Raw genomic sequence first — 27384 nt, forward strand, 5'->3', positions numbered from 1 at the left:
TCTAAGGGTCCTGGGATGGAGGCCCACGTAGGCTCCCTTCTCAGCAGAGAGTCTGTTTCTCCCACACACCCCGACCCCGGCCCCCTCCTTGCGCGCTCTCTCTCTCTCTCTCTCTCACTCATTCTCAAATAATAAGATCTTTAAAAAAAGAAAAAAAACCCCACCACACCCACCAGACCAATCAGGCTCCTTCCTTCCTTTGCCCGGTTTCCAGAGTGGCCCAGACAAGCTCCTCTCTTGTGGGCTGTGCACTTTAGAGCGTTCTATAGCTTTTCAAAAAGCATCACATTTTAATTCAGCTTCGCTTTCTTTTTCTGAGAGGCATTTGCTGCACGGATCCTCCCGTTCTCTGCTCCCTGTTCTCCGTGGAAAGCTCACGTGCCCCTGCAGGTGCCGGGCTTGTGCTGCCTTACCGGCACTTGCCACTAGAGGGCCCTGCCCCCGGGATTGCAATTTCAATGAACCTTGGTAAAAAAATGGCCCATCTTGGTGTGGTCCATAAGATCACACCCATTTTGCAGAAGGAGAATCTGAGAACCAAGCCCTTAGGGGATGGGGTGAGTAGCTTATATCTTCATGAAATCAGAAGACTAGGGAAGAAAGAAAGTGAGAGATGGGAGCTTGGTGGTCCCAAGTCCCAAAGGCCACATGAAGAATTCCTGGGCACTGGTTCTCTTCCAGGTTTGTTCTCCTGCAAGACCCAAGGAGCACTTGCTTCTGGTTCTATTCCTTCTCCACTTGCCATTGCGACTGTAGGAAACTAGCAGTCTGACTGGGTGAGCGCACCAGGAAGGAGTAGGGGCAGGCTAGAGAAAGACCATGTTCAGGAGTGGTCCCTCAGCTCACATGAAGGTGAGGAACCATGTTTTTAAGGGGAAACCCAGCCTGTTCAGAGTCCCTTTGGAGCTTCTCCATCCTTATGATGTGTCTCTTTGTTTCTTCCCTCGTGTTCCTCCCTGGGTGACTGCCTTTCACTCACAGCTGGTTCATTGCTCCCGGTGATGTCTCCGCCGGTCTTAACTCTGAAAGTCTTTTCCCTCCGAAGTGCCCTTACGCTGACGTCTGCGTTCTGACATTGAAGGCTTGCCGTACGGGATTCCGCTATGCGTCTGTCTATCAGCGCTTGAAACATAGACCTTCTGTTTGAGCTGGCTGGTCATTTTCAATTCTATTCAAAGAATTTATTGCTCACAAGCCTGGTGCAGGGCACGACGTTGGCTGGTGGTGGGTGCACAGGGGAACAAAACTCTCATCGTTCAGGGTCAGTCTCGATGGGTTTGAAGTCACGGACCTTGCCCTTCAGCATGCACAGTGTGGAGGGATGCAAATAGCCCCTCTACTGTGAGGCAGAAGGAAATGAGTTGCAGTGATATAAGGACAAAGGGGGGGAAAGGAGGGCAAAAAAGCCATAATTAATTTGACCCATGATGCCAGGGAGATCTTCACAGAGGAGGCGACATTTGAGCTGAGCATTGATGTGTGCACAAAGGGCCGGGGCTGGGGGCACACACTGAAGCAGAGGCACTCTGCCGTCATAGACAAGGGACAGTGAGCGTGCCCCGTGCATCTGGGACAGTGCCCTGAGCACATCACACAGATCCAGCCTGCGCTTCTTTCTTGGGCTTTCCTCAGTGGGATGCCACCTGTCCACTTCATTCTTGGCCAAACCCTACTCTTCCTCCAGAGCCCAGTTTCAACCCACCTCCAACCCTCCAAGCCCCACCTCCTTCAGGAAGCTTTCCCTGATTTTGCTAGCTCCCGCCACTCCCTGAAACGTATAATTCAGCATTGAACACGAGTGCCCATGCTTGGCTTGCACAGAGCAGCTAGACCAGAGCGGACATTATGCTCATCTGATACTTTGGGGGTCTTGCAGCCCCCAACACAGTGCTAATGGTGGTCAGGGCTAGACGGTGCTATGGACCCATTCATTGGGACTAACACCTCCCTTCTGCCTACATGCAGCTCATTTCTGCTGCCCAGCCTGGGATCGTTGATGGGGATTTGGGATTTAGCTGGCCGTGGGGGCTCACACATATGGGAAACAGTTCTTCATATGATCACTTGAAAGTTCTGCTCAGCCGCAGGCGATTCCTCCTCAGCGCTGGTAGGAGGGGCATGGACATCTAACCAGAGCGTGAAGTCCATGATTTTTTTATGAGAATCTTACGAGGCTTCTGAAGTAGAGCCTGAAGAAAAATGCCCCAGCTGTCTAGTCCCTATGGAAAGAGCATTTTCCAACGCTCCATTTGGAGAGTGTGTCCTCACAGCTGAGAGCCACACCACCAATGGCTTCCCATGTGACCCCATCATGCACGGGAGGGCTGGTCCAGCCAGCTGTCCCCTGCACAAAAGTTCCTGGGCAAAGGGGCACAGAGAGGCTGAAATGCAGCCCACACTCCATTTTTCAAGCCATGTGCTTGGGAGGAGCTGCATCTGCCTCAGGGAAAGGGTGCTTTTGTCTCATTTGTCGCTGGGGCTGTGTAGAGTTTGGAGGCTCTGCATCAGGGCTCCTCACAGACATTGAGTGTGATAAGAGCATCTCAGGTGGTTTGCCACCACGTAGCACAGGTGTGCAAAGTATCAATCCTTCTTACATAGGGGGTTGCTGGGAAGGGTCATCACCTCCAGTCACAAAAAGTCACCTATCGGGGTGTGATGGCTTCAGTCTCCATGTAAGACATGCGCAGAGAAAGTCTGGGTCCGGGGCATCTGCTGGGCTATCGATGGTGGCTGAAGCTCTGTCCACAGGGAGAAGGCTGCCTGGGAGCCTAGACCACATTTTCATAGGCTGAAATCCCAGGAGGTTTGCCGTCCTGAGTGCTGGTTTTCCCCATCTGTGCACAAGAGGGAGTTGGAGCGGCAGGTTAATTGAGAGATGCTGCATGGGAAGCCCGGCCCCGGGCGGTACCAGGACAGAGAGACGGCCCGGCCCGGGGAGATGCTCCGGTCGCCCACTTGCAAACGCTTGGGGAATCAGCAGTGGAGCCCAGGAAAAAGGCAGCAGGAGGGAATGGGGGTGTTTGCATTGATTTGACGACGGGCTTGGGCAACCCCAGGCTCAATCCACCCACCTTCCTTGCTCCTGGCTGAGCCTCAGCTCCTTCTGAACCCCCACAAGGGCACCCCACATACTTGGGAGCTACCCCCACCCGTGTCCTGTGTTCTAGTTATGCGGACAGACCTAGAGCCCTCCCCACACCCCACTCCCAAGCAAAGTGGACCCGACAGGCCAGGGAAAAAATTTTTCTCAAATCACCTAATGAGCAATCAGTAATTGCTACCCACCTCATCTAGAGGATGTGCTTTGAGATGCCGCAATCCCTCCCATCGAGTCCTCACCAAGGTCTCCTCCTGTGTCCTTCCCCACCCTGCAGATCCCCGCTCACACATGCGGCCCCCTCCCTTCTTCCTTCCCCTTCGCCTGTCCGTTGTCCCTCTGTTTCCTTCTCCCTCCTTCCCTCTCCTGAGCACTGAGGGAGCGAAGGCCCTTCTGTCTTGTGCTCCAGGACACGGGCTTAGCCCCACACCCCAACCACCGGAGCACGAGTTCTCTTGCAAGCCTCCTGCTTCTGCAACTCACAGATGCCCTCTACCGAACCAGCTCTTAATTCTCATTCCCCACCCATCAGCGGCCCATTTCCTAATGTCCCCTCCCGCTCTTCATCTGTTCTCTCGACTTTCCCTTCCCCCAGACCTCCGGGTTCCTGTTTATCTTTCACAATGATTTTGCTCAGCTATCACACAGGAACACTGACAAAACATTTGATTCCCCAAGACACCCCAAAGCTGTCCTTCTGACTGCAGCAAAAATGAGGATCCTCACAGACAGTGAGCGATGCCCCAAACGGAAAGTCTCACCTGCCCTCTATGCATAGTCCAGAGCAGGACATTGAGGCACAGGGAACTGTGCGTGTCGCTGCTCCATTTCAAATTGTGGTGCAGGTTGCACACTGTGCAAGTTAGCTGGCGGAGAAGTGGGAACTGAAATTCAGCCTGTGTTCTCTACTTCCCCGGGCTGGGGACCTGGTGTGGGCCTGTGTCTGTCCAGAGGGGGGCACCTGGTTGTCTGATTTTATTCTGTGAGCCCACATGGCCCCAGCTGCTTGAGAGGCTAGAGTTGGAACCCCACAGTTCAGAGGCCCTGGGGCTCCTGCATTTAGAGGCAGGCTCAACACCCCAAGTGAGCCAGCTTTTGGATGGCCACAGACCTGGAGCTAGGTTCTGTGCAGGGGTGGAACACTGTGGGCCAAGGCCTTTAGCAGTTAGTCCTGAGAGGGACAGAAAGAAGCATCAAGAGAACCAGCTGGTCCCTGCTCGGATGGACAGGGCACAGCAGAATGGCTGGAACAGACAGGCTGGGATAAAAAATCAAAAGGATTTACCTTATCCATCTGCAATGTGGCGTAAACCCTGTCTGGGTCCTCGTTGGCAGGGAGTTCCTGTAAAACACCCGTCTTCCCTTCAGTGAGGGGCCCAGGCAAAACCTCGTGAGGCCCCTTCCCGCCTCTGCCTGGCCTGCTGCCCCCTGCTCCCACTCCCTCCAGGTCACCTCCTCTCCCCGCCTCCGCTCTGGTTCCATCCAGCCTCGAGAGGCCCAGGGCAGGGTGTGGGCTGGGAGGAGTGGGTAGCAATTGGGTAAAACCCTCAAGAGCCAAGAGGAGGGGTTTGCGTGGTTCACGCTGGGTCTTGCCCACTGAAGATTTTGGCTCTGGACACCTAGTCGCCCATCAGCACAAGCTCAGTGCTGGCTGGGCCAGGTGGACCTCCGTTGCCCTTCCACTCCTGTCGACTTCGGGGGAGCAGGCCAGGGCCTGGGAGCACAGAGGAAAGTGGTTCCGGGTGGAGATGAGGGCAGGACAAGCAGGTGCGGGGCAGGTGGGAGGAGGGGGGTGTCGCCGCCAGACCAGGAAGTTCAAGGGGACCTCTCTTGGGGCTCCTGGGTGGCTCAGTCAATAAGCGTCCGCCTATGGCTCAGGTCATGATCTCAGGGTCCTGGGATCGAGCCCCGCATCGGGCTCCCTGCTCAGTGGGGAGCTTCTCCCTCTGCCTCTCCACTCTGTTGGTGCTCTCTCTCAAATAAACTAAATCTTAAAAAAGGAGGGGAATCTCTCTCAGTTCTGTTCCCATGTTTGTGGCCACCCAGCAGCCCTCACCTCACACCTAAACAGCCCCCCTGCTGTTGGTCCCTCGTGGAAGGCACCCCACTCCTACCTAGTCAGGCCTCTCACGTCACCCAGAACCAGACCCCCGTGTGGAAGCTGACGGCCCCTGGAGGTCGCTGTGCAGGGACGACTGGCCATGCTCCTGTCCCCACAGGGGGGCTCATGGCATCATTTCCCTGACATGACGGTGCTTGCTTGGACCCTCTGGATCCCTGGCCTGCTGCCCCCGACTCCCTGCCCCTGGGGGTGGTCTGAGGACCCGTGAGTGGCATTAGCTCACCTTGGACGGGGGGATTTCATCGTAGATTCTGCCCTCTGCTGGGGGGGCAGCTCTGGTCACCATGACGTAGGTGTATATTGTTTTCTTCGAGGCGGCATCTGCGTCACACAGAAACATGGAAACACAGCGTGTGAGAGGTGGATGGGTTTTAGAGATGACTTCTTCTGAGGTTCTCTTTTTAAGGTAAAGAAACGAAGCCCTAAAAGGTCAGAGGGCTAACATCGTCTGAGACGGATGCTCGGGTCCTGGGACGGCCTCTCCCTCTTGTCGGGGTTTCACGCGGTGTGGGAGGCCTGAGCTCAGCCTGGCTCTCCCAGGGCTCTACTCCAGAATCCGCAGGAGGCTGACGAGGCTGTCCCGGCCCGGGCGGCCAGTCAGAGGCAGCCCCGCCTCGCAGGGTCTCGCATGGCACCTCTGGCACATGGAGCTGACTGCCTCCCCTGGGCTCATGGTCTTCTCATGTGAGGGTCTTGGTTTTTCCGCGAGGTTGATTCTCTCTAGTTACACACTGTGTCAGACTCCTTTGCTCCGTACCTTCCTGTGACTATCTCCAGGGAGAAGCACAGAACAGATACTCTACAGACATTCGTTGTCTGCTCGATGGAGCCACATGGTAAAACACTGATGAGAGGCTTCCTCTGTGCCCCAGGCTCCATGGGAGGCAAAGACCACAGAGACAAGTCCCTACTCTGAGGAGTTCCTGGGCTGACAATAGCCAAACTATGGAAAGAACCTAGATGTCCATCAGCAGATGAATGGATAAAGAAGATGTGGTATACACACACACACACACACACACACACACACACACCGTGGAATATTATGCAGCCATCAAAACCCCAAATCTTGCCATTTGCAACAATGTGGAAGGAACTAGAGGGTATTAGGCTAAGCAAAATAAGTCCATCAGAGAAAGACAATTATCACATGATCTCTCTGTTATGAGAATTTGAGAGCAGAGTAGGAGGTCTTGGGGGGTAGGGAAGGAAAAAATGAAACAAGACGGGACCAGGGAGACTCTTAATCTCAGGAAACAAACTGAGGCTTGCTGGGGGTGGGGGTTGGGATAGGGTGGCTGGGTGATGGACACTGGGGAGGGTATGTGCTATGGCAAGTGCTGTGAAATGTGTAAGTCTGATGATTCACAGACCTGTACCCCTGGGGCAAATAATACTTTATATGTTAAAAAAAAGAATTCCTGGGCTGAGGCAGCTGGGTGGCTCAGTCGGTTAAGCATCTGCCTTCGACTCAGGTCATGATCTCAGGTGTCCCAGGATCAAGTCCTGCATCGGGCTCCCTGCTCAGCAGGAAGTCTGCTTCTCCCTCTCCCTCTCCCCCTGCTTGTGTTCCCTCCCCGTTATCTCTCTCTCTCTCTGTCAAATAAATAGATAAAATCTTAAAAAAAAAAAAAAGAATTCCTGGGCTGGTAAAGGCATCCGTCCCAGTGTGCCCCCCTCTTTCTGCTTCTAACATGCAACATTTTCGGGCAAAGTAAAAAAGAGCTCTTTCAGGGCACCAACATATCCACAAATAGCAGCGAGCTGAGTGGCACACAGAGGTAAGTCCTGTCCCAGACCCTACCTCCGACTCGCCAAGAGAGTCAGCCCGGGCACCCTCTGTCATCTCATTGGTAGATGAAAAAAGTAGCACTTCTTCCTTCCCAAGAGACCGTGAGGGATTGGAGACAGAGGTCTCTTATGGCCTGAGTCAAGTTACAGGACTTCTCCCCATCGCTCCCATTTGAGTTAAATTCTCTGCCCCAGAAAGCTTCCTTCCGTGCCAAGGCTGGATGGTCAGTTGTACGCATCGTGCTGATATTTATTGAGTTCTTACTATGCACCAGGCTCCAGGCCAAGTACTTAATGTGGGTAATTCCATTTAATCCCATTAATACGTATGTATATCTGTTTTACCACCGACAAAACTGAGGCTTGTGGTGACAGATCACTCATAGCAGATAAACGGTCAAGCTCGGACCTTCGGCCCAGACCGCCACGAAACAGAAGCTGAGTCTTAACCCATCTGCCGTGAACTCATCGCTCTTAGTTGTCATCTGTGGAGACTCGTGGCTGAGAACTTACCAGAGTTCTTACTGAAGGACTTCAAGAAGGAACCTGAGGAATCAGACCCAAAGGAGAGGTCAGGAACATGGAAACAGAGGTGGAGCTCTCTACACCCAGGCTTGTTACTGTGACTGGGGGGAAAGGAAGATTTGGGGAGATCACGGGGGTGGGAGGAATAGGAGGGCATAATGATCCTCGGGGGGGCCCAAGATTAGGTTTTCTGCATTGCAAATAGCACAATTACAGAAGGATCCAGAGGGAACCAGAGGGATCTAGTGACGTCCATGGAATGAAAAGTTAGTACATGTCCGTCAGGGACTCTCCAAAGTCAAAATGTGGAGGAATTGGAAGTGACTCAGGATACCCTCTAGTTAGAATCTCATTTTACATGTGAGAGCACTGAGCTAGAGAAGGAAAGACACAGTCATGAAGCACAGCTCCTCCGTGGCAGTAGTGAACTCACACCCACGTTCTGGGCCCACCAGATACTGATGGCAGCAGGAGTGGATTCCGGAGCCCACTCAGAGCACTGGCGTCCAGGGGTCAGCACTCCGGAGTGGGTGCGGGAGTGCGGATTGGAGGAAGGCAGACTCCCCAGAACAAGGCACCTCTCTACCCCACCTTGGATAGATGACTCCCGTCCCGGGAAGAAGGAAGGTGTATTTCCACATTTTACCTTCTGGAGAAATCCTACCTTCTCCTCGTCGGCGCAAAAGGAACAAAAGCACCAAGGGCACGATGAGTATAAACAGAAAGAGCCCGGCCAGCCCGCTCAGCAGCCCGGTGTGGCGAGAACGGAGGCCTGTTGCAGTGTCTGGAAACGGAAGAGACAGTGAGACTTGGCCACACTCAGGGACACTGTCAAAAGGGGTGCCCGCCGGGGGAGTGCCACAGCTCCAAGGGAAACTGGACTTTCTGGTATTCAAAGTCAGCGTTAGAAACAGTCAGAGGGCCAAGCAGGGGCTGCCTCAGAACACCGCAAACACCCGGCCTATCTCTGACAGCTCTGGCCTCTTTTCCAGGCCCTCCTGGGAGGAGATGCCCCTGCGGACCAGGCCTGGCCTAAGGGAGGGGCACCCCCCGGGGAAACAAGGAAACAAGGCCCAGTTGAGGCCGCTCTTGCGAGTGGGTCTTGGAGACTGCAGGGGAGCCGGACGGTGCCGGTCACCTGCACAGAGCTGCTGGGCAGAGATGGAGTCCGAGCTGTTGCTGATGGGGTTCTGGGCTGTGCACGTGTAAGTCAGCTCCTGGCTGTCGGGGGTCCGGGAGATCCGAATTACATTCCCCGTCTCCCCCAGAGGACTCCAACTGTATGTGACGTTCTCTTCTTCTTTGTCCACGGAGCACGTCAAGGTGACATAGCAGGTGCTGTTCAGAGACGTCATTAAACTCTGCGTGATTTGTGGCTTCCCAAGCCGACCTAGGACAGGGAGACACAGGTGTCCAGGCTGAGCGAGAGCTAACCTCTCTCAGGAGAGCCAGCTGTTGGGTTCTCAGAAATTCTTTCAAGAGGGTTGTTAAGTGCAGCCATCATGAAAAATGAAATGATAGCAACTTACAATAAAATAAATCACATTTTAAAAAAGCTAATACGGACTCAAAATTCACTGCCTTCTATTTTTTTGGCCAGTTTGCTGTTACCTAGGCTCTAAAAGTTATTTACATCTCTCAGATCTGTCTTGTGTAATGATACACAAAGTCTTCCCAGTTCTGCAAGCTTTAAAACATAGTGGGAGTCTTTACACCACAGAAATGGACAAATCAGGGGGTTCTTGGGCGGTTCTGTCGGTGAAGCGTCCGACTCTAGATTTCGGCTCAGTTCCTGATCTCAGGGTCATGAGATCGAGCCTCGCGTGGGCTCCGCACTGGGCATGGAGCCTGCTTGGGATTCCCTCCTTCTCCCTCTGTCCCCCTTTACCCTCCTCTCAAATAAAAGAAATTGGCAAATGCTCAGACTTGGGCTGGGTTCACTGGTCTACAGATTGTCACTCTAGACTGAAGAAAACAAGAAGAAACATTGAAGATGAAGAAACCTTAAGAACATTAAAGATGGTTAAAGTCAATTAAATTTCAGTCTGCCTCCTGTCTGCGGCCATTACATTGTGAACAGCGCCAAAGAAACTAGGAAATATTCTTCCAGTGTTTGAAAACCATTATCCGATTCAGCAAAGAAGTCTCTTGCATTGACTTGCAAGGTCAGGTCTGAAGTATATGTTTGCTGGGTTACTTTTTCCTTATTAGCTCAGTTCACAAAACTATCCGCCAGGATCCCCGTTGGCTTCTTCTTCGACACCTGAAGCCTGGGAAGGAGAAACGTTCAGCAAAACTCAATGAAAATGAAAATGCATATGGCTAGCTCTATGGAATAAAGACTGGTGTATATTTACAACCATTTATGAAGTCATGTGCCGCACGCCCTTGGGGTCACCCAGGCCATCAAGAACCAGTGCACCGCTGCATGAAAGTCTCTACGAAAAATGTTTTGGCTGTGTTTTCTGGTGTGTTTTCATCGAGTTGTTTTGTGTTGTTCTAAAGTGCCACAGGTAAAAAGTTAAAATCCCTTCAAAAGTTCATTTTAAAAGATGTTTTTACAAAAGCAATCAAAAGGTTAACTGTCCAAATGGTAGGCTGAGCAATTACGGAAGAGCAATTATATTTAGGTTGAAGTTAAGAGCTATCTGGGGCCGGCAGAAGGAAAGGGAAGTTCTTCCCTTTACTGGCAGATAAGAAAGTGCCCATGTTCCGAGTTGGTAAATTTAGTTAATTCTTGGCCAGGCTGCTGTGCTGGGCTTTGTTCCCTCTATCCTAGCCACGTGGGGAGGGCTCAGAAGGAGGGGGCATGTGGCTTTCTGGTTCATGTAGTATTTTTAAAGTTGTCTGTGCCTGCAAGGAAGTAGAATATGGTAAGGAAGAATCTATAATTGTTTTTCATTCCAACCGCACCAGAAACCCTGGTCCTGTGAGTCTCTTGGAGGGATCTACTCTGGACCAGAATTAGTGGTGACTTGTGAAAATACTCCCAAAGAAGTTTGGAGTGACCTTGATGTGCTGCAACAGTGATCAATACAGAACATCTACAGCAAAAACCAGCCAAAGTGTGTGTGTGTGTGTGTGCGCGCACGCGTGTGCGCACGCTTTTCTTTAGAAACTGGACTTACAGGAATATTCAAGTCTCTGCTTGATATTTACTTACTTTTAGAGAAACTCTTTTGCAGAGTGTCAAGGTGGGGGATAGTGGGAAAGATAGGATCCCGTCTCATTCTTCTCAGCAGGAACAGAGATGTTACCTGCATCAGGCTACTGGACAGAGAAGGTCAGGGCTGTGGCTGAGAGTGGGGAAGCCACTGGAGACCTGGGTCCGACCAGGCTCTGCTGCTTTCCAGAAAGGGGACGCACGCGGCCTCACTGAGGCTTAGCTCCACCCCTTAAGCACTGATAGAATTTTCTCCTCCTAGGGTTGTTGTGAGGACTAAATGAGCGGTTGTGTTTAAAGAGCACCTAATACCCTTCTCCGTCCATCTGCCTATCATCTGTCTAGACATATTAATTATCTATGGGAAAGACAAAACAAGCCAGTGACAGGGACTGCCTCTGAGAAGGGAGAGCTGCAGGGCACTGTGTATTGTCTTGGACTCTGTGCATGTGTGGCCTAAATGTATGTGATCTCTACATATTTTTTAAAATTAGGTGGTAAAATGGCAGACACACAGAGTTCAATAAGTGTCAGTTCTGTCTCATTATCTTCTCCACTAACTCCCCCAAAGGTACAGATTGTGTTAGGTAGGCAATCTGGCTTTCTCTGAGACTTTCCGGCGGTCTGCTCTACCTGCAAATGGTATAACACCTCCCAGAGACTGAGTGGGTAAAACTGAACATATAAAGGGATGAAAGCAGGGGCGCCTGTGTGGCTCAGTTGGCGAAGCATTCCACTCTTGATTTCAGCGTGGGTCATGATGCTGGAGTCCTAGGATTGAGCCCCATGTGGGAGCTCTATGCTCAGCAGGAAGTCTGCTTCTCTCTCTCTCTCTTTTCCTCTCTTTCTGCCCCTCCCCACCCTGCTCACATGCACTCTCTCTAAAATAAATAAATAAATCTTTTAAAAAATGGTTAAAGTGTTTAATGTTGTGTTACATATATTTTTACCACAATAAAAATTTTTAAACAAATAAACAAAAAAATGAATTTACCACGTGTTTTCCTTCTTGGGCTTTTATCCTGGAGAAACAAAAGTCATTTCATGCAGAAGCTTGTACATGAATGTGCATAGCAGCTTTATTTGTAATACCCTCAAGCTGGAACTAACTAAAATATCCCCTCATCAGTGAATGGTTAAACAGACTGGTCCATCTACGCCATGGAATACTATCCAGCCATAAAAAGATAAAAACTACTGATACTTGCAATAATTAGGATGACTCTGAAATTATGCTGTGTGAGAAGAGCCAGTCTCAAAAGCATATGCATATGCATGAGTCCATATATGTGACACGTGTGAAATAACGTAATGATGGGTGTGAAGAACGGAGTAAGGTCTTCCAGGAGCTGGGGAGGGAGACGGTGGCTCTGAACGGCTGAGGGACTCTTGCGGCAGTGGTGCTGTGGTTCAGGACCTTGATCGCAGTCATGACACATGAAGGCACGCAGGTGAGTAAACTCTGCAAGCTACACGTACACTTACACATAGAGGAGAGCCCGTACAACTGCTGACGTCTGAATCAGCTTCCTAGGGATGCCCATGCAGGCTTCCTGGCTTTGATACTGTCCTATAGTTACACAAGATGCCACAACTGGGGGGACTGGAGAACGTGCACACAGAACCTCTTCTTTTTTTTAAAGATCTTATTTATGTATGAGAGAGAGAGACAGAGAGAGAGCATGAGCAGAGTGAGGGGGAGAGAGAGAGGGAGAAGCAGATTCCCCACTAAGCAAGGAGCCCGACATGGGGCTCCATCCCTGGACTCCAGGATCCTGACCTGAGCCCAAAGCAGACGCTTAACCGACTGAGGCACCCAGACGCCCCTCCCTGCCTGGCTTTTTACACCTCTCTATGCATCTACACTTATTTTAAAATAAAACCTTTTTTGTTTTTTTTTTAAAGAAGTGCTTTCCATACACTATCTCTCAGTGACCAAGGGAAGTGATTGATTATTCACATTTTATAGAAAAGAAAAACCAGACACATGGAACAACCTGCTGACTGAAGGTTACATTGCTAAAAACAAGCGAAATCACAAGCTCTTCATTAGTATTGATGTATTTACGTATGGATTTACAGGTACAGAAAGAATTAGGGACATCAACAAAGAAATAAAGGCGTCCTGTAGATAGCAAATTTGCAAAACAATGCAAGCCCTTTATCCTCACACTACTTACGGAAGACCTGAAGGTTGAAGCGCCTGGTGGTGGTGGTGAACACCCCTTCAAAGGTCTTTGTATTTATGTCAGCTTTGTAGATGCCGGAATCTTCCATCCTCAGATTACTGATCTCCAGGTTGTAGTTCTGACAGGAGACATTTATTCGGTCATTATAATTCTGGTGGGTCACAGTAACTTTGGGTGCTGCTCCTGCATCTCCTGGCGTTATGAAAGCAACAGATGTCTCAGAGGTCCAAACGATGTTGACAACTAGCTGTGATTTTTCGATATTTAAGGGGAAAGTGACCTGCTCCCCCAGTATCCCAATCAATGTGACGACATCTGTGTCACTTCTGTCTGCTTCCAGACCTGGGGACATAAATAGAAAACCATTGCCATTTCCCTGTTGCACTTTTTAGAGTCTCCTGTCTCCCAGGCTTGAGTCTCCCTGAAAAGCTGCCCAGATGCAGCTCATCCAACCTCTGGAGGGGTTTTTTGTTTTTCTTTTGTATTTTTGTGGGGTTTTTCTGTTTGTTTTTTGGGTTTTGTTTTGTTTCGTTTCGTTTTTTGTTTTTGGTATTATACTCTACATATAATATGTGATGATGGCTAAATTTTCTAAGGGATTCTCATTTAAAAAAAAAAAGAAATTTCCAGTGAATTTCAAGGGGTCTATTTCATTAAAAACATTTATCTGGACTTACAGACCGAAGGGTCTACGAGATTGGGGGGACAAAGACCATACACCTCCAGAAGGTTTGAGAATTAAGGGTCTTTCTTTCCCAAGATCATATTGCCAAGCGACGGAAGAGCTGAAACAAGAGACTGGCTGCTGTGGTCTCTGCAAAAAGAAAGCTACTTTTATACCTTTATTTCCGGAAGATACAGGCCTATAGTGCTTTGGAGGTTCTCGAGTAAGTATTTCCCAAGTTGGTGATTTGGGGAGGTCTTTTTTGTTCCCTACTCTATCTCCAGCCTCTAGACTAGTCCATGACATGTAGTGGTTGCTTAATAAATATTTGTGGAATGAATTAATAAATGGAATTCACTTACGTATTGCCTAGAATCTCTTGGAACTGCTTCTGATGTAAGCAAAATTCATTTATTCATTTGTACATTTATGAATGAATGCATGAATTTTTTTCAAGGTCAGCCTTGTCCCAGATACTACAGCAGGTAATTATTAATCAAATTTCCAATACAAATGTTTGCTGAACATCTACTCTTTTAAGTGCAATGCAAGGAGCTGTGGGATACAGAGGTGAGTGAAAATTGATACAAATTTCCTGCTCTTTGGAACTTCACAGTTAAAGGAAGAGATCAATAGTGAGCAGATCATCACCGATGTACAGATATGATATATATAGTTGACTCTTGAACAACACAGACTTGAACTGCCTGGGTCCACTTATACATGAAATTTTCCTGTAAATACAATGCAATATTGTCAATGTGTTTTCTCTTCTTTATGATTTTCTTAATAACATTTTCTTTTCTCTAGTTTACTTTATTGTAAGAATGAGGTCTGTAACACAATAAAGCATACAAAATATGTGTTAACTGACTATTATCAGTAAGGCTTCTGAAGGTCCAGAGTAGGCTGTAAGTGAAGTTTTAGGGGAGCCTGAAGTTATACATGGATTTTCAAGTGCATGAGGGGTCAGTACCCTCAACCCCTGCATCGTTCAAGGTCAACTGTGTAAGTATTATGGTGCTTTGAGAGACAATAGCAAGGAGACTTGACCTGTTACTTTCTAGTAAAAGCTGAAGGATGAATGCTTTTAAAATCCAATGTGGGGGGAATGAGAAGTTTATTCTTCCTCTCTTCTCCTCTTTCACCTTATGAAGATAAACTGACTTGATACTTAGTTTGTAAAATGAAAGGCAATATAATTATAAAATGGCCACCCTTGCCCTCCAGCCCAGTAGCTCCTGAATGAGACTAGAGATTGCTAATAAAAATCTCTTTCCTTTCAGACCAACCAAGATTTTGCCTTAGGAGGACATCCCAGGTCATGCATGATGACTTAGTTGGGGTGGGTTAAGTACAGAAGAAGATGTAACGGGATCCTGGGGGAGGGAGAGACTAAGGACCTGCACCTACAAACATTTATTAGGTGCTAACTATGTGTCATATGCTATGCTAGAGACTCAGGGAAGAATAGGATGTGGCTGCGGTGCTGAGGAGCTCACACCCTGGAGAATAAGACAAATGTGTATGCAAGTAAAAAATAACACAATCTGATGAGTGCTAAATGGTAAAAGCAAAAGAAACAAACCACTGGGGAACCAAAGAAGAGACTAAGGCTGCCTTCAGGGCAAGAGTCATAGTTAACAAAAATCCAGCTTCTTGAACATTAATTCTCTCCAGATAAACTGTTCCATTGGGCTATGGGGTGTGGTAGAGGTGCCCTTGGTGTGTGCCAGCCTGAGTCCCTCTCAGACATGGGCATGCCACCTGGGCAGGCTCGGAAGGACTCTGAGGTGGCTTTAAGGCTGCTGTGCCACCTTGAAAGACTTACTATTGTTTGGACAAGGACTTCTCCCAACCCCCCCGCCCATTTTCATGTTGCCATGGCTTCTGCAAATTACACAGCTGATCCTGGTGCCAGGTAGCCTGTGTCTTGCGGAACTTTTTAAAATCAGACCCTGGCACCTAACTGCCATTCTGTTCTGTAGATAAAAGTTAAATATGTGAAGAGGATGTGGGTTCTCTCCTCAAGCCCCAGGAAGTGTGTAGGCGAGTTGTGAAAACAGAACTTCTTAGGGTTCATGGCAGTTGGGTGGCCACAAGGCAGAGTGTGTGTCGTGTTGTTGTGACTTATCCCCCATAGCAAGTCTTTCAGGGAGTGATGTGGTGCATCAAAGGGCGAGGGGACAGGAGCACTGGCAGGTAGGTTGGACTGGGGGAAGTCCTGCAGTCCCTCTTGCTGCTTGCATTGTTGGTGAGAATCCTGGGCTTGCTGAGGAAAGGCTAGGGATCACCCATGCACCAGATGCAGCCTTGGTCACCTCCAGACCCTCTGACTGTGGTCTGAGTCAGGTGGCTGGGAAGACAAGGAGCCTGGAGGTGTGGGTGATAGCACTTCTGATTAGAAGCTGACTACCTTCATAAAGCTACAAAACCTTCCTGAGTCTCAGTGGCTCCATCCATAGAATGGAAATAATAACCATAAAGTTTGTTCTACCTAAGTAGTAACCAGAAAATCATACAATAGGAGTGGAATGTCTTGCAGCCATTAAGGCACCATGCATGTCAGTTGTTTCTGGAGTTGATGATGACAATGACTCTCATCTTCATCATTTGCCTCATCATCATCCTCATAACTGCTACATGCCTTTGAAGGCTTCCTAGGCCACCCCCATGATGGCCCGGGGTGGGGCTGGGGGGTAGCAGGACCATACTGAAGAATGTATAAAGGGCCATTATTAAGGGCTAATTCAAGTAAAGCCTAGAGAGATAGTTTTAGGTACCACTCCACTTGATGGACTTTATGCTTAAAACTTCAGGTTTTAAAAGAGAATCTCCATATTGAGCTACCTCAATATTTATTTTTCTAGGTGCTGTAATATAATGCAAGTGCTGTAATAAAATGTAGGTACAGGGTATATATAATATACTAATGACATAATATATATTATGTATTAGTTTATATGTTTTATATTTGTGTATTATATTAATTATATATAATAATATATAACATAAGAGTAATATAATCCATAAAATCCAGTAATATAATATAAATGTAAACATTATATTAATATTGGAAGGAACCTAAGGAAAACCCATCTTCAGAGAGAACTTGTAGCACAAAAATGTCTTGAGGACTTAACACATAATGGACTAGGCAAGTGTATGACCAAACCAGTTCTCTGACATTTTTTAGGAATTTCCTAATTGCTTAGGAAATAAGATACACACACATACACATAACTCTTCTTTGAAAAATGAGGTAGTAAGTGGTAAATTCATGTAATGGTAGAGACAGTAGTTACAGTACAAATACGAAGAAAGGAGAGATCACTTTGAACTATAGTGGTTAGGGGAAACTTCTTTTTTTTTTTTTTAAAGATTTTATTTATTTGACAGAGAGATCACAAGCAGGCAGAGAGGCAGGTAGAGAGAGGAAAGGAAGCAGGCTCCCTGCTGAGCAGAGAGCCCGATGCGGGGCTCAAACCAAGGACTCTGGGATCATGACCTGAGCCAAAGGCAGAGGCTTTAACCCACTGAGCCACCTAGGCACCCTTGGGAAACTTCTTAAAGAAAGTAGAATTTGAGGAGGATTTTGAAAGAGTGAATAGAATTTTACTGAAGAGAAAGGGAAAGGATGAGTGTCTCAGGTCCTCAGGTCCTGAGTAAAAATTTAGAAGCAGGAGAACATGCGATGTGGGTTGAATAAATATAGATTTGCATAACGGAATAGAAAAAGATAAGGTGGAGATACAAATCTGGTTTAGGTCTGAGACAGCCTTGAGTTTGAGATCTACATCACAGGCAGAGGGGAGCTATTGAAGTTCTTGAGGATGAAGATTAAAATGATATTTTAGAGTCATAGTAATAAAGTAATGTTGTGTAGGAAGAATAAAAAAAGAGAAACTGAGCTTGAGAGACCATTTTGGAAGCTTCTATAGGCATCTGGGCATGAACCAGAGGATGATAAGATGAATAGAATGGAAGTGCTGAATTTGAGACACAGTATAAAGAAAGAGAGGGAGTAAGGAGGAACCTGATAGAATTCAGTTGTTCAACAATATATTTTGAGCATCTACTTTGTGTCAGTGAAAACTGATAGATACTGGAAAACTGGCTAAGATTATGCTGAAAAAAAGTCCCAAGGAGAAAATAGGTTTAGTGTTAGAAATATTGAATTTGAGGGGCGCCTAGGTGGCTCAGCTGGTTAGGGGTCCAACTTGTGATTTGGGGCTCAGGTCGTGATCTCAGGGTTGTGAGATTGAGCCCCACATCAGGATCTGTGCTGGGCACAGAGCCTGCTTAAGATTTTCTCTCTCCTCTCCGTCTCCAGTGTAAAAAAAGAAATACTGATTTTAAGATTATGTTGGACCATCCTGGTAAGTAGTTGGAAGGATGGAAGATAAGGAAAGAGAATGGTCTGAAAATATTGCTTGGGGGTTGCAGCAAAATCTGTCGGTTATTTTCCAATGTTTGTTCTCTCCTTTATTCTTGGTAAGAGAATGCCTAATTTTTAGCAAGGCATATGGTCACCCAGGATAAAGACTACATTGTCCAGCTCTTTGCTAGCTAACTTTGGTTATATGACTAGATTCAGGTCAATGGGATGAAAGCAAAAGTGTTGCATATGACTACTGTGTCTTTAAGAAGAGGGTACTTTGCTTTCTTCATTTCTTTCTTGCTTCTTGCAGGCTGAAATGCTATGACAGCTAGATCTCAGACACACATTTTGGATCAAGAAGAGGAAGCCAATACTGAAAATGGTGGAACCGAAAGACAGAAAAAGGTATGTATCTCTCACTGCCTTGTCAACTATTCAATCAATGGAACTGCCGACTCCAGACTTCTTCACACGGGCAAGAGTTCTTCTTCTTCTTTAGGCTATTCTCATTTTTGAGAACTGTCGCTTGCCTTTGAACTGAAATCCAAGTAGATTATGAATCCTCCCTCCGCAGAGAAGAGGTGATGGAAGGAGAGATGAGTTATTCAGGAAGCTTAAGGCTAAAGTCCAAGGCTTCTTTGTGAACAGTCACAGGGAGGCATTATCAAAAGAAACGAAATAGAACAAGTGGCAAGAGAGGCACCAGTAGTGGACAATATCCTGGGACCCAAGATGAGAAAGAGTCTCGAGAAGGAGATTGTCACAGATGTTTAGTGATTCCCAGTGTTCAAGTGGAATAAAGACTGAAAATGGACCCTAGGTTTGTTCATTAGGTGGTTATTGATGACCCATGAGAATATGGTGCAAGTGAGACGATTTCAGTGGAGGCCAGAGTCTAGAGGATTGAGAATAGAACAAGTGCTAAGTAAGTGGAAACTCCTGACAGTGAAAGAAAGGGGATGAAATAGAATGGTAGCTAGAGAAGCTGGCAAAACTATTTTATTTTTGTCTTAAAACAGAAGAGATTGCCTGCATATCTATGAGCAATTAATTTATGACAGAGAAACCAAGGACATCTAATGGGTAAAGGACAGTCTCTTCAAAAAATAGTTCTAGAAAAACTGGATAGCCACATGCCAAAGAATGAAACTAGGCCGTTATTTCATACTGTAAACAAAGATGAATTAAAAATGGATTGATGACTTGAATGTAAGACCTGAAACCATAAAACTCCTGGAAGAAAACATAGGTGGCAAGTTCCATGACATTAATCTGAGTGATGTATTTGTAGATCAACACTAAAGAGAAAGGAAACAAAAGGAAAAATAAACAAGTGGGACAACATCAAATTAAAAAGCTTCTGCACAGTGAAAGAAAGCTTCACAAAACAAAAAGGGAACACACTGAATGGGAGAAGAATTTACAAATCATATATTTGATAAGGAGTTGGTATCTGGTATATACAAAAGAACTCATACAACTCAACAATGAGAAAACAAATGACCTGACTAAAAAATGGTCAGAAGATCTTATTTTCCAAAGAAGACATATAAATGGCCATAAACACATGAAAAGATGTTCAATATCACTAATCATCAGGAAAAAGTAAATCAAAACCACAATAAGATATCATTTTATACCTGCTGGAACAACTATTATCAAAAAGGCAATCATATGTATTGAAGAAGAAGTGAAGAAAAGGGAACCCTCTTATACCGCTGGTGGGAATGTAAATTGGTGCAGTCACTATTGAAAATAGTATGGAGAATCCTCAAAAAATTAAGACTAGAACTACCATATGATCCAGCTATTGTGGGTAATTAACTGAAGAATATGAAAACACTAGTTCAAAAAGATATATATATATCCCTATGTTCATTGCAACATTATTTACAATAGCCAAGATAAGGAAATAATCTAATTGTTCATCAATAGATGAATGGATAAGTGGACATGGTACACACACACACACACACAGAGGAATATGTATATATATAATTTATAATATAGTATATATAATGGAATACTATTCAGCCATAAAGAAGAATGAAATCTTGTCATTTGCAGCAGATGGGCCTTCAGGCTATTATGCTGATTGAAATACGTCAGAGGAAGACAAATACTGTATGATTTCACTCATATCTGGAATACAAACAAACAAATACTACAAAAACAAACTCATAAATACAGAGAACAGATTGATGGTTACCAGAAGGGGTTAGAGGGTGGGTGGGCAAAATGGGTAAAGGTCAACCATATGGTGATGTACAGTAACTAGACTTTTGTTGGTGATCACTTTGTAGGGTATACAGATGTCAAATAATAGTGTTGTACACCTGCAACTTAAATACTGTTATATACCAGTTTTACCTGAGAGAGAGAGGGAAGAGGTTAGTTGGGGTAGGTGGTAGGGAAGAAGACCATGTAGAAATTTCCCTGATCAGCCCTACTCTAGGTTAGGTGCTCTTACTCATTGGATCTCTGGAACTCTGTTTTTCCTTCACGGTACTTGCGATGTTATGTGGTGGTCATGAACCCCTGTGTCTGTTTCCAGATACCGTGAGTGACTTGAGTCCAGGGTCTATACCTTTCAATCCCCAGACCCAGAACAGTGCAGGAACACAGACCACCAATGCTTGTCATGGAACAAAAGATAGAGGCAGGCAGTGGAAGGCATAGGTTTTCAATCAGAAGATGTTCATGCCTTGTCTGAGGTGGAAGGGGAAAATGAGATGATGAGCAAAAGGACAGAGTATTTTTAGGTATTGTTGGGGCTGGGGATAGAAGAAAGGCTGCTTTCTGAGGTGAGGCAACACAGGTTTGAGCCAGGTGGGCCTATGTTCAAGTTCAACCCCTGACATTTACTGAGGTCCTTGTCTTACTTTACTACAAGATGAGATGTAATAATACCCACCCCACAGGAATGTTTGAGGGCATCTTGAGGTGCTTAATACGCAATGGATATTTTGGAGTAGAGGGAATGAGATAGAAGACAGTCATGCTTGATGACCTGTATCTGCTCAGTAATGCAGAAGGTGAAGCTCTGCTAAGAGTCAAGGGATGAGCGTGGGGTGAGGTAGGAAGCAGAAGGTTGAGGAGCACACGTGTTGAACCCAGGTATCTTTGAATCCAGCTGTGCTATTTTGAGAAAATTATTGAAATTCTCTGATTCTCAGGTTCCTCACCTCTCAAATGCGGATAATTATTAAAATTCAATTATGAGGCTGTGCAGTTAACACAACGCCTGGCACATATACATGTTAGTCCTTGTTATTATTTTGATGCATGTAAAAATTTTGAGGAAATGCCTCTGTAAGGAACATCCTAGGGAGTCAACAAGATATCGACTAAGGGGAAGAAGAGGTTGAGGAAGACGTGACCCACTTCTACCACATCTCCCAGTGACTGTGATTTCCCGACTTCATATACCAGACCAGAGAAGGGAGCGGTGAAAAAGACAACACTAGAGGAGAAGTAAAGGCAAGAAAGGGCTGGCACCCCAGGGTGTGGGTTTGGGTTCACTTAGTGAAGAAGAACCTAACTGCATGAGCTTGAGACCTTAGGAAAGTTAGCAACCTCTCTGTGCTCAGTTTTATCAGTTTTAAAAGGAAGTTAATAGTGGCACTTACCTCATAGACGTATTATAAGAGTTAAAGGCGTTAATATTTATAAATTTCTTAGAATGATGCCTGGCGTATACTAGGCACTTGTACGTGTGTGCTATATAAAACAAGACCCATGGTTAGAGAGATGAAAATAATACCCCAGTCAACTCTGGGAAAAAAGGAGAGTCAGAGCACTGGAGTCCAGAGCAGGGAGCTGGAACAGAGCAGAGATGAGGAAGAATGTGTTGCTAATTACAGCCACCTGACCACTCCCCTCCCCCAGCTTCCTTAGGATCCTTCAAGTAAGCATTTCTTGTGCTTTGGGGACACTAGCTAACCATTCCTCCTCTCCTTCCACCCACTGCTTCCTAGATCAGTAAGTGGGGGGAGAACCTCCCCAAATACGGCAGGCGCGGAAGGGCGGATGGAGATGATTGCATCCTGCACTCCTCAGGGTAGAATGGGTTACAGCACGTTATACTGAGTGAAAGGGAGTTAAGAGCAAAGAGGAAGCAAAGAGTTGCGCAGCCAGTTTTGTGTCGTTCTCCATGAGGGTGTAAAGTCCTTTGTCATGAGTTTTTAAGAAAAGGAACCTACCACCCCACACAATAGTACACTATTATCTACTAGATTTTTTTGCTTTCTTTTTTTTTCCCTAAAGATTTATTTATTTATTTGGAGAAGAGGGGCAGAGATAAGAGAGACAATCCTGAAGCAGATTCCCCGCTGAGTGCAGAGCACAGTGTGGGGCTCCATCCCAGGACCCTGAGCCGAAATCAACAGTTAGCTATTTAACTGACTCAGCCACCAAGGCGCCCCAACTTTTATCACCATTTTTGAGATCTGAGTTGACTTCAGTCTGTTTCTTCAAAACAAAAAGAAACACACAAGTTCTCAAAACCAAGATGGGATCCTGGCCATCCACTGTTCTATTACTATTTCCTTCTACTGTTATATGATAAAAAATTGAGTATAACAAAGAAAATATGGGTACATAGCGCCACCAACATCAGTCTCCCAACCGATTGCTCATACCTTTTTCTTTTCCAGCTTCCACACAGGTAAGCTTAGTAACCCCAAACTTGCAGGTTCATTCCTCTCCAAGGTTCAAGACAAGAAAGATTTGATTCAGGAAGCACTTGAACAGCCTATATCCACCACAGAATCTTGAAGCCCCTTTGAAGGCATGCTGTCCACTTGGTCAATCACCATGCTGACCTCCAGAGAAGCTTCAGTGCACCAAGCTGACGAGGTGTGTCTCTCCTGCCTCCTATGAGTCTTGTGTTAGCACACTGATGCTCCTTCCTACACTCTATTTGGAAACTGGATTTTTGAGCTGATGTCTTGATATCCAGTTTCCCCCATACATAATGTATTTTTCCATTTCTATAACTGGGCTTCTGCTTTGGAGACCTTTCTGAATATCTGTGGTAATAGTCTTCTCAAACCTCTTTCTAGAACAAAGGCTTTATCTTTATCTCAAAGGCTCCTCTTTACAAAGACTTTGGACTAGTGGCAAATTGGATCTCACCAGGACCCTTACAGCCATGAAATCCTGTGTCTAACGCCCAGGTCAGGACTTACCTATCCATGGACAGACATCCATGTGGGCCTACTCACCTCTTGGACTTCTGATTATCAACTTCCAGAATGCTTCTACTGTGCTACACATTCAACAGGATACCAAGACCTTGTTGATATTGGACCTTTGCTTATTTTGAAGAAGCTAATTCAAGTCAACCCACATCATACTGATATGATGGGGTACTTGAACTATATCTGGATATGCTCCTTTTCTTGGATATTCTTCTTTGGGGGCCTCTTAAACTTCTATTATTGGCAAAGACCTGCCCACAAGTCCCATTCTCTATCTGAATAATCCTGTCTTTATGGGAATAAATAAATAAATAAATAAATAATAAATCCAGTGACAAATCTCTAAATGTGATCATGTTTGATAGCAGGGGCAGTATTTTTATTCCATTTCAGCATCAAAGACAGCAAAGGCAAAGGCAGCTTTGTTCAGTGGTTAAGTCTAAAGGCATTGGCATTCAAATCTTATCTCCTCCACTTTTTGGCTAATTGACCTCTAGTTTTCTGTGTTTCATCTGTTAAACTGGGGTCTTGGTAGTGCTCATTTCCTATGATATTGTGAGGAGTAAGGTAAATAATAAATATGACTACTTAGAGTAATGCCAAACATGTCATCATCGCTTCATAAATGGTTGGTTATTACCATTATTGCTGGGGGAGAGGAAACAGGACCCAGGTGAAGGGTTGAAGAAACCGAAGCAAGAAAAGCATAGAGAAAAGGAAGAATTAAAAGAGTGTGAGAAAGAACATATAGAATGGGCATGGAACAAAAGTGGTGGATTCTTCCGTCTTTCACCCTAGAGGGTGGGTGGCTTGGCCCTTGCAGAGGCAGTCAGAATCATAATCACAAGTCAGGATAAGAAAGCAGAATTTGAAGCGTATGACTGTGAGTCTTGGTTCTTTGAGAAAACTTTTCCAATGTGGAAGAGTCATGGGTTTGAGTACCCAGACTTCTCTTATCTCAGTGATTTCAGAGGAATTCCATTGGATATGTCTCTTGCAAATATCTTCTCCCATTCAGCTGGTTGTCATTTAGTTTTATGGACTCTTTCCTTCACTGTGCAGAAGCCTTTTATTCTGATGTAGTCCCAATAGTTTATTTTGTTTTTTGTTGCCTATGTCTCAGGAGACACATCTAAAACAATGTTGGTAGGGCCAATGTTATAGACAGATTATTGCCTCTGCTCTCTTCTAGGGTTTCTATGGTTTCATGTCTCGCTTTTAGGTCTTTGACCCATTTTGAGTCTATTTTTGTGTATGGTGTAAGAAAATGGTCCAGTTTCATTGTTTTGCTCAGAGCTGTCCAGTTTCCCCAACACCATTTGGTGAAGAGACAGTCTTTTTCCCATTGCATATTCTTGCCTCCTTTGTTGAAGATTAATTGGCCATATAACCCCGGGTTTATTTCTGGGTGCTCTATTCTGTTCCACTGATCTATGTGTCTATTTTTGTGCCCTTGCCATACTGTTTTGATTACTCTAGCTTTGTAGTATAACTTGAAGTCTGGGATTGGGATGTCTCCAGTTTTCTTTTTCTTTTTTAAGACTGCTTTCTTTATTTGGGGTCTTTTGTGGTTCCATATAAATTTTAGGATTGTTTGTTCTAGTTTGGTGGAAAAAATGCCATTGCTATTTTAATAGGAATCACATTAGATCTGCATGTGCTAGCATTCTGCAGAGCATCAAGAAACTGAAAACCTAATGAGAGGAGGGCAGGAAGGGTGGAGCAGAAAGAGTTCTACCCTTGGCATCACAGGAACCATACAAATTTCCAGCCATACAAATATCAGGTTGTGAAACTTCAGGTGAATTGTTTAACTTGAGTCTTAGTTCATACTTTTTCTGTGTATAACGGGATTAGTATTATCTATTTTTGCTCACTTCAATGGTCTTAGTGTGGCTCACGTAAGAATATAGGCATAAAAGTTGCAGAATGCTTTGCAAATTAAGGGGCATCAAATGTCACCCTCCAGCCGTTCTCTGGAAGACTGGGGACATCCTTAGATTTTCACTTAGCTTCTGTCCAACTCTCTTCCCCATCTACTTGCATTTTTGTCCGTCACATCAGGGTGGTCAGCACAAGATCCAGAAAGCTGTCATGCATAGTTGGTGCAATCTCCAAGAACCTCAAATTAAAGGAGTCACAGTCGTGGGACTTAATTAGTCACATGTGACTATTAATTAAATAGTCAAGTCAATGAAATAGTCAACTATTAATGAGTCAAATTAAATAGTCCAATTAATGAATTAATGAGACTTAATTAATCAAATAGTCACATGTGACTATTAATTAAATAGTCAAGGGAACCAGAGAGACAAAGGTGTATTGATTCTACCTTTTTAGGAAATCCCAACCCACTAGATTCTCTGTGTTCTAACACATTCCAGGAATTTGCTAGTGAGTTTTTCAGAATGGATAGGAGAGACTATAAGTAGATTTAGAAATGCCAAGCATAGCGGTGCCTGGGTGGCTCAATCAGTTAAGTGCTGGCTTTTGGCTCTGGTCATGATCTTGGGGTTCTGGGATCGAGCCCCACATCAGGCTCCGTGCTCGTTGGGGAGACTGCTTCTCCCTTTCCCTCTGCCTGTTACTCCCCCTGCTTGTGCGCTCTCTGTGTCTGTCAAATGAATAAATAAAACCTTAAAAAGAACCAACTATAAATAAATAAATAAAATCTAAAAAAAAAAGAAATGTCAAGCATAGTCAACTTTTATATAGAGAATATAATTGTTTGGATTTAACGAGAAACTGCAAAGGCAAACCCCTCCTAGATCTGTGTTGATGTTATACAGTTTTCTTCATACCAACAACAACCAATATCCATGTGTCCTTATAGTTTACTGTTCAGCTCTAAGAAAAACAAAATTTCAAGTTCATTTCTTTTTTGAGAGCTAACTTACTTATAAAATGGAGATAACAGTCTCTTCCTCATTTACTTTGGGGAGTTTCTGAAGAATAGAAGCAGAGTAATAACTCTGAATGTGCTTTGAAAATAAAGGGGGCTTAGAGAGATGAAGATCTTACAATGATAATTAAAGGTAAGCATTACTCTAACCTGATAGAGTAATGAAATATAATTTGGAAGGGCGTATCCCTGTCAAAAACTATACACCAAAAAGAAATGATTTTAAGTTATTCATAGTTTTAGATGATACATTCTTTTGCTGGGCTTTCTGGGTGGGCCTCCCAAGTGCGGACTATCCTGGACAGGGTTTGCAGACTGGACACAGACAAATTCAGAAACAAACTGGAAAGCTGAAAAACAGTTAGGTTTGGATCCTGTCTCTCCCCAGACCGTTGAACACTTTTTGAGACCTAGGGTGTACTGGTTAAAGCACATGAAGAGGGCATTTCAATGTCTTCCTTACGGGCAATTTCTAAATCTTAACAGGAAACTAGGAGACCATCAACAAGGGTCAGAACTCACAGGTTTGCAGGCAAAGGAGCAAGATCCACAGGTAGCGCTGAGCCATGTCCTTCTAGACTGTAATCCTGGGTGAACAAGAAGACGTTCCTCCAACAAAAAGCCCGTTGCAAGTAAGCTTCCCTGCTCAGTTTATAGCAACCACTAAGAAAGGAAGTGTGAGCGAGCCGATTGGAGAAACATTGGTCTATGTATTACGATGATAATTTTTTTCCTATTATATAATACAAAATGCTCAGCATTAATTAATTATTTATTCGGGAACTATTTGTTGAACGCATCCTGCACACCAAGCACTCATCTGCAAATGGACACTAGACAGAGCAACAGGACGACTCTTCCCTCTCCTTTCATGGAGCTCATGTTCTTGCTTTTAATTTAATTGCAATTGAATAGACAATTCCCATATGTCTGCTAAGTGTTGCAAGAAAGAAAAATACTGGGAACTGGGAGAGCAGCAGGGGACTCTAACCCAGGCACGGAGAGCGTGGGGAAGCCTTTCTGAAGGAACTGACAGCCCAGCCGAGACAGACTTGAAGAGCAAGTTAGCATTATTAGGTGAAAGGTGAGGGGACAGGGTATAAGAAGAATGTGTTGACACAATATGCACCCAATAAATGGTAGCGACTCACATTATGGAATTACAGTTATATAATTATATTACATATAATTCTACTATACATAATTGTATTATGTGATTATATTGATTATATAAATTACATATTATGGGTATGCATATGCTATATAACATAATGAATACAATTATATTATGATTAAACTACATGTAATACAGGAACGTTCTCTAGTAGAGGCCTGCACTCCCTGTT

General features: G+C 45.3%; 1 protein-coding gene across 4 annotated transcripts; it reads right to left on the reverse strand.

Annotated features, from left to right (window-relative positions):
- On the reverse strand, positions 1 to 26718 carry CD84 (CD84 molecule). 4 transcript variants are annotated; one of them, XM_044266688.1, is made up of 8 exons: positions 26561 to 26718; positions 12882 to 13008; positions 8677 to 8928; positions 8185 to 8322; positions 7527 to 7559; positions 5446 to 5543; positions 4386 to 4442; positions 1 to 2837 (listed from the first exon to the last, which is right to left on the reverse strand). In XM_044266688.1, the coding sequence occupies exons 2-8, from the start codon at positions 12976 to 12978 to the stop codon at positions 2772 to 2774; spliced, it is 741 nt and encodes a 246-aa protein (XP_044122623.1). In that variant the 5' UTR covers positions 12979 to 13008; positions 26561 to 26718; the 3' UTR covers positions 1 to 2771. The 4 variants fall into 4 exon arrangements, with proteins under 4 accessions (XP_044122623.1, XP_044122622.1, XP_044122621.1 ...); XM_044266687.1 differs by having other exon boundaries at positions 8203 to 8322; positions 12882 to 13232; XM_044266686.1 differs by having other exon boundaries at positions 12882 to 13232.
- Positions 26719 to 27384: the final 666 nt, after the last annotated feature.

The sequence above is a fragment of the Neovison vison genome, chromosome 10, assembly GCF_020171115.1.
Source record: "Neovison vison isolate M4711 chromosome 10, ASM_NN_V1, whole genome shotgun sequence".
In the NCBI taxonomy this organism is placed as follows: Eukaryota; Metazoa; Chordata; class Mammalia; order Carnivora; family Mustelidae; genus Neogale; species Neogale vison.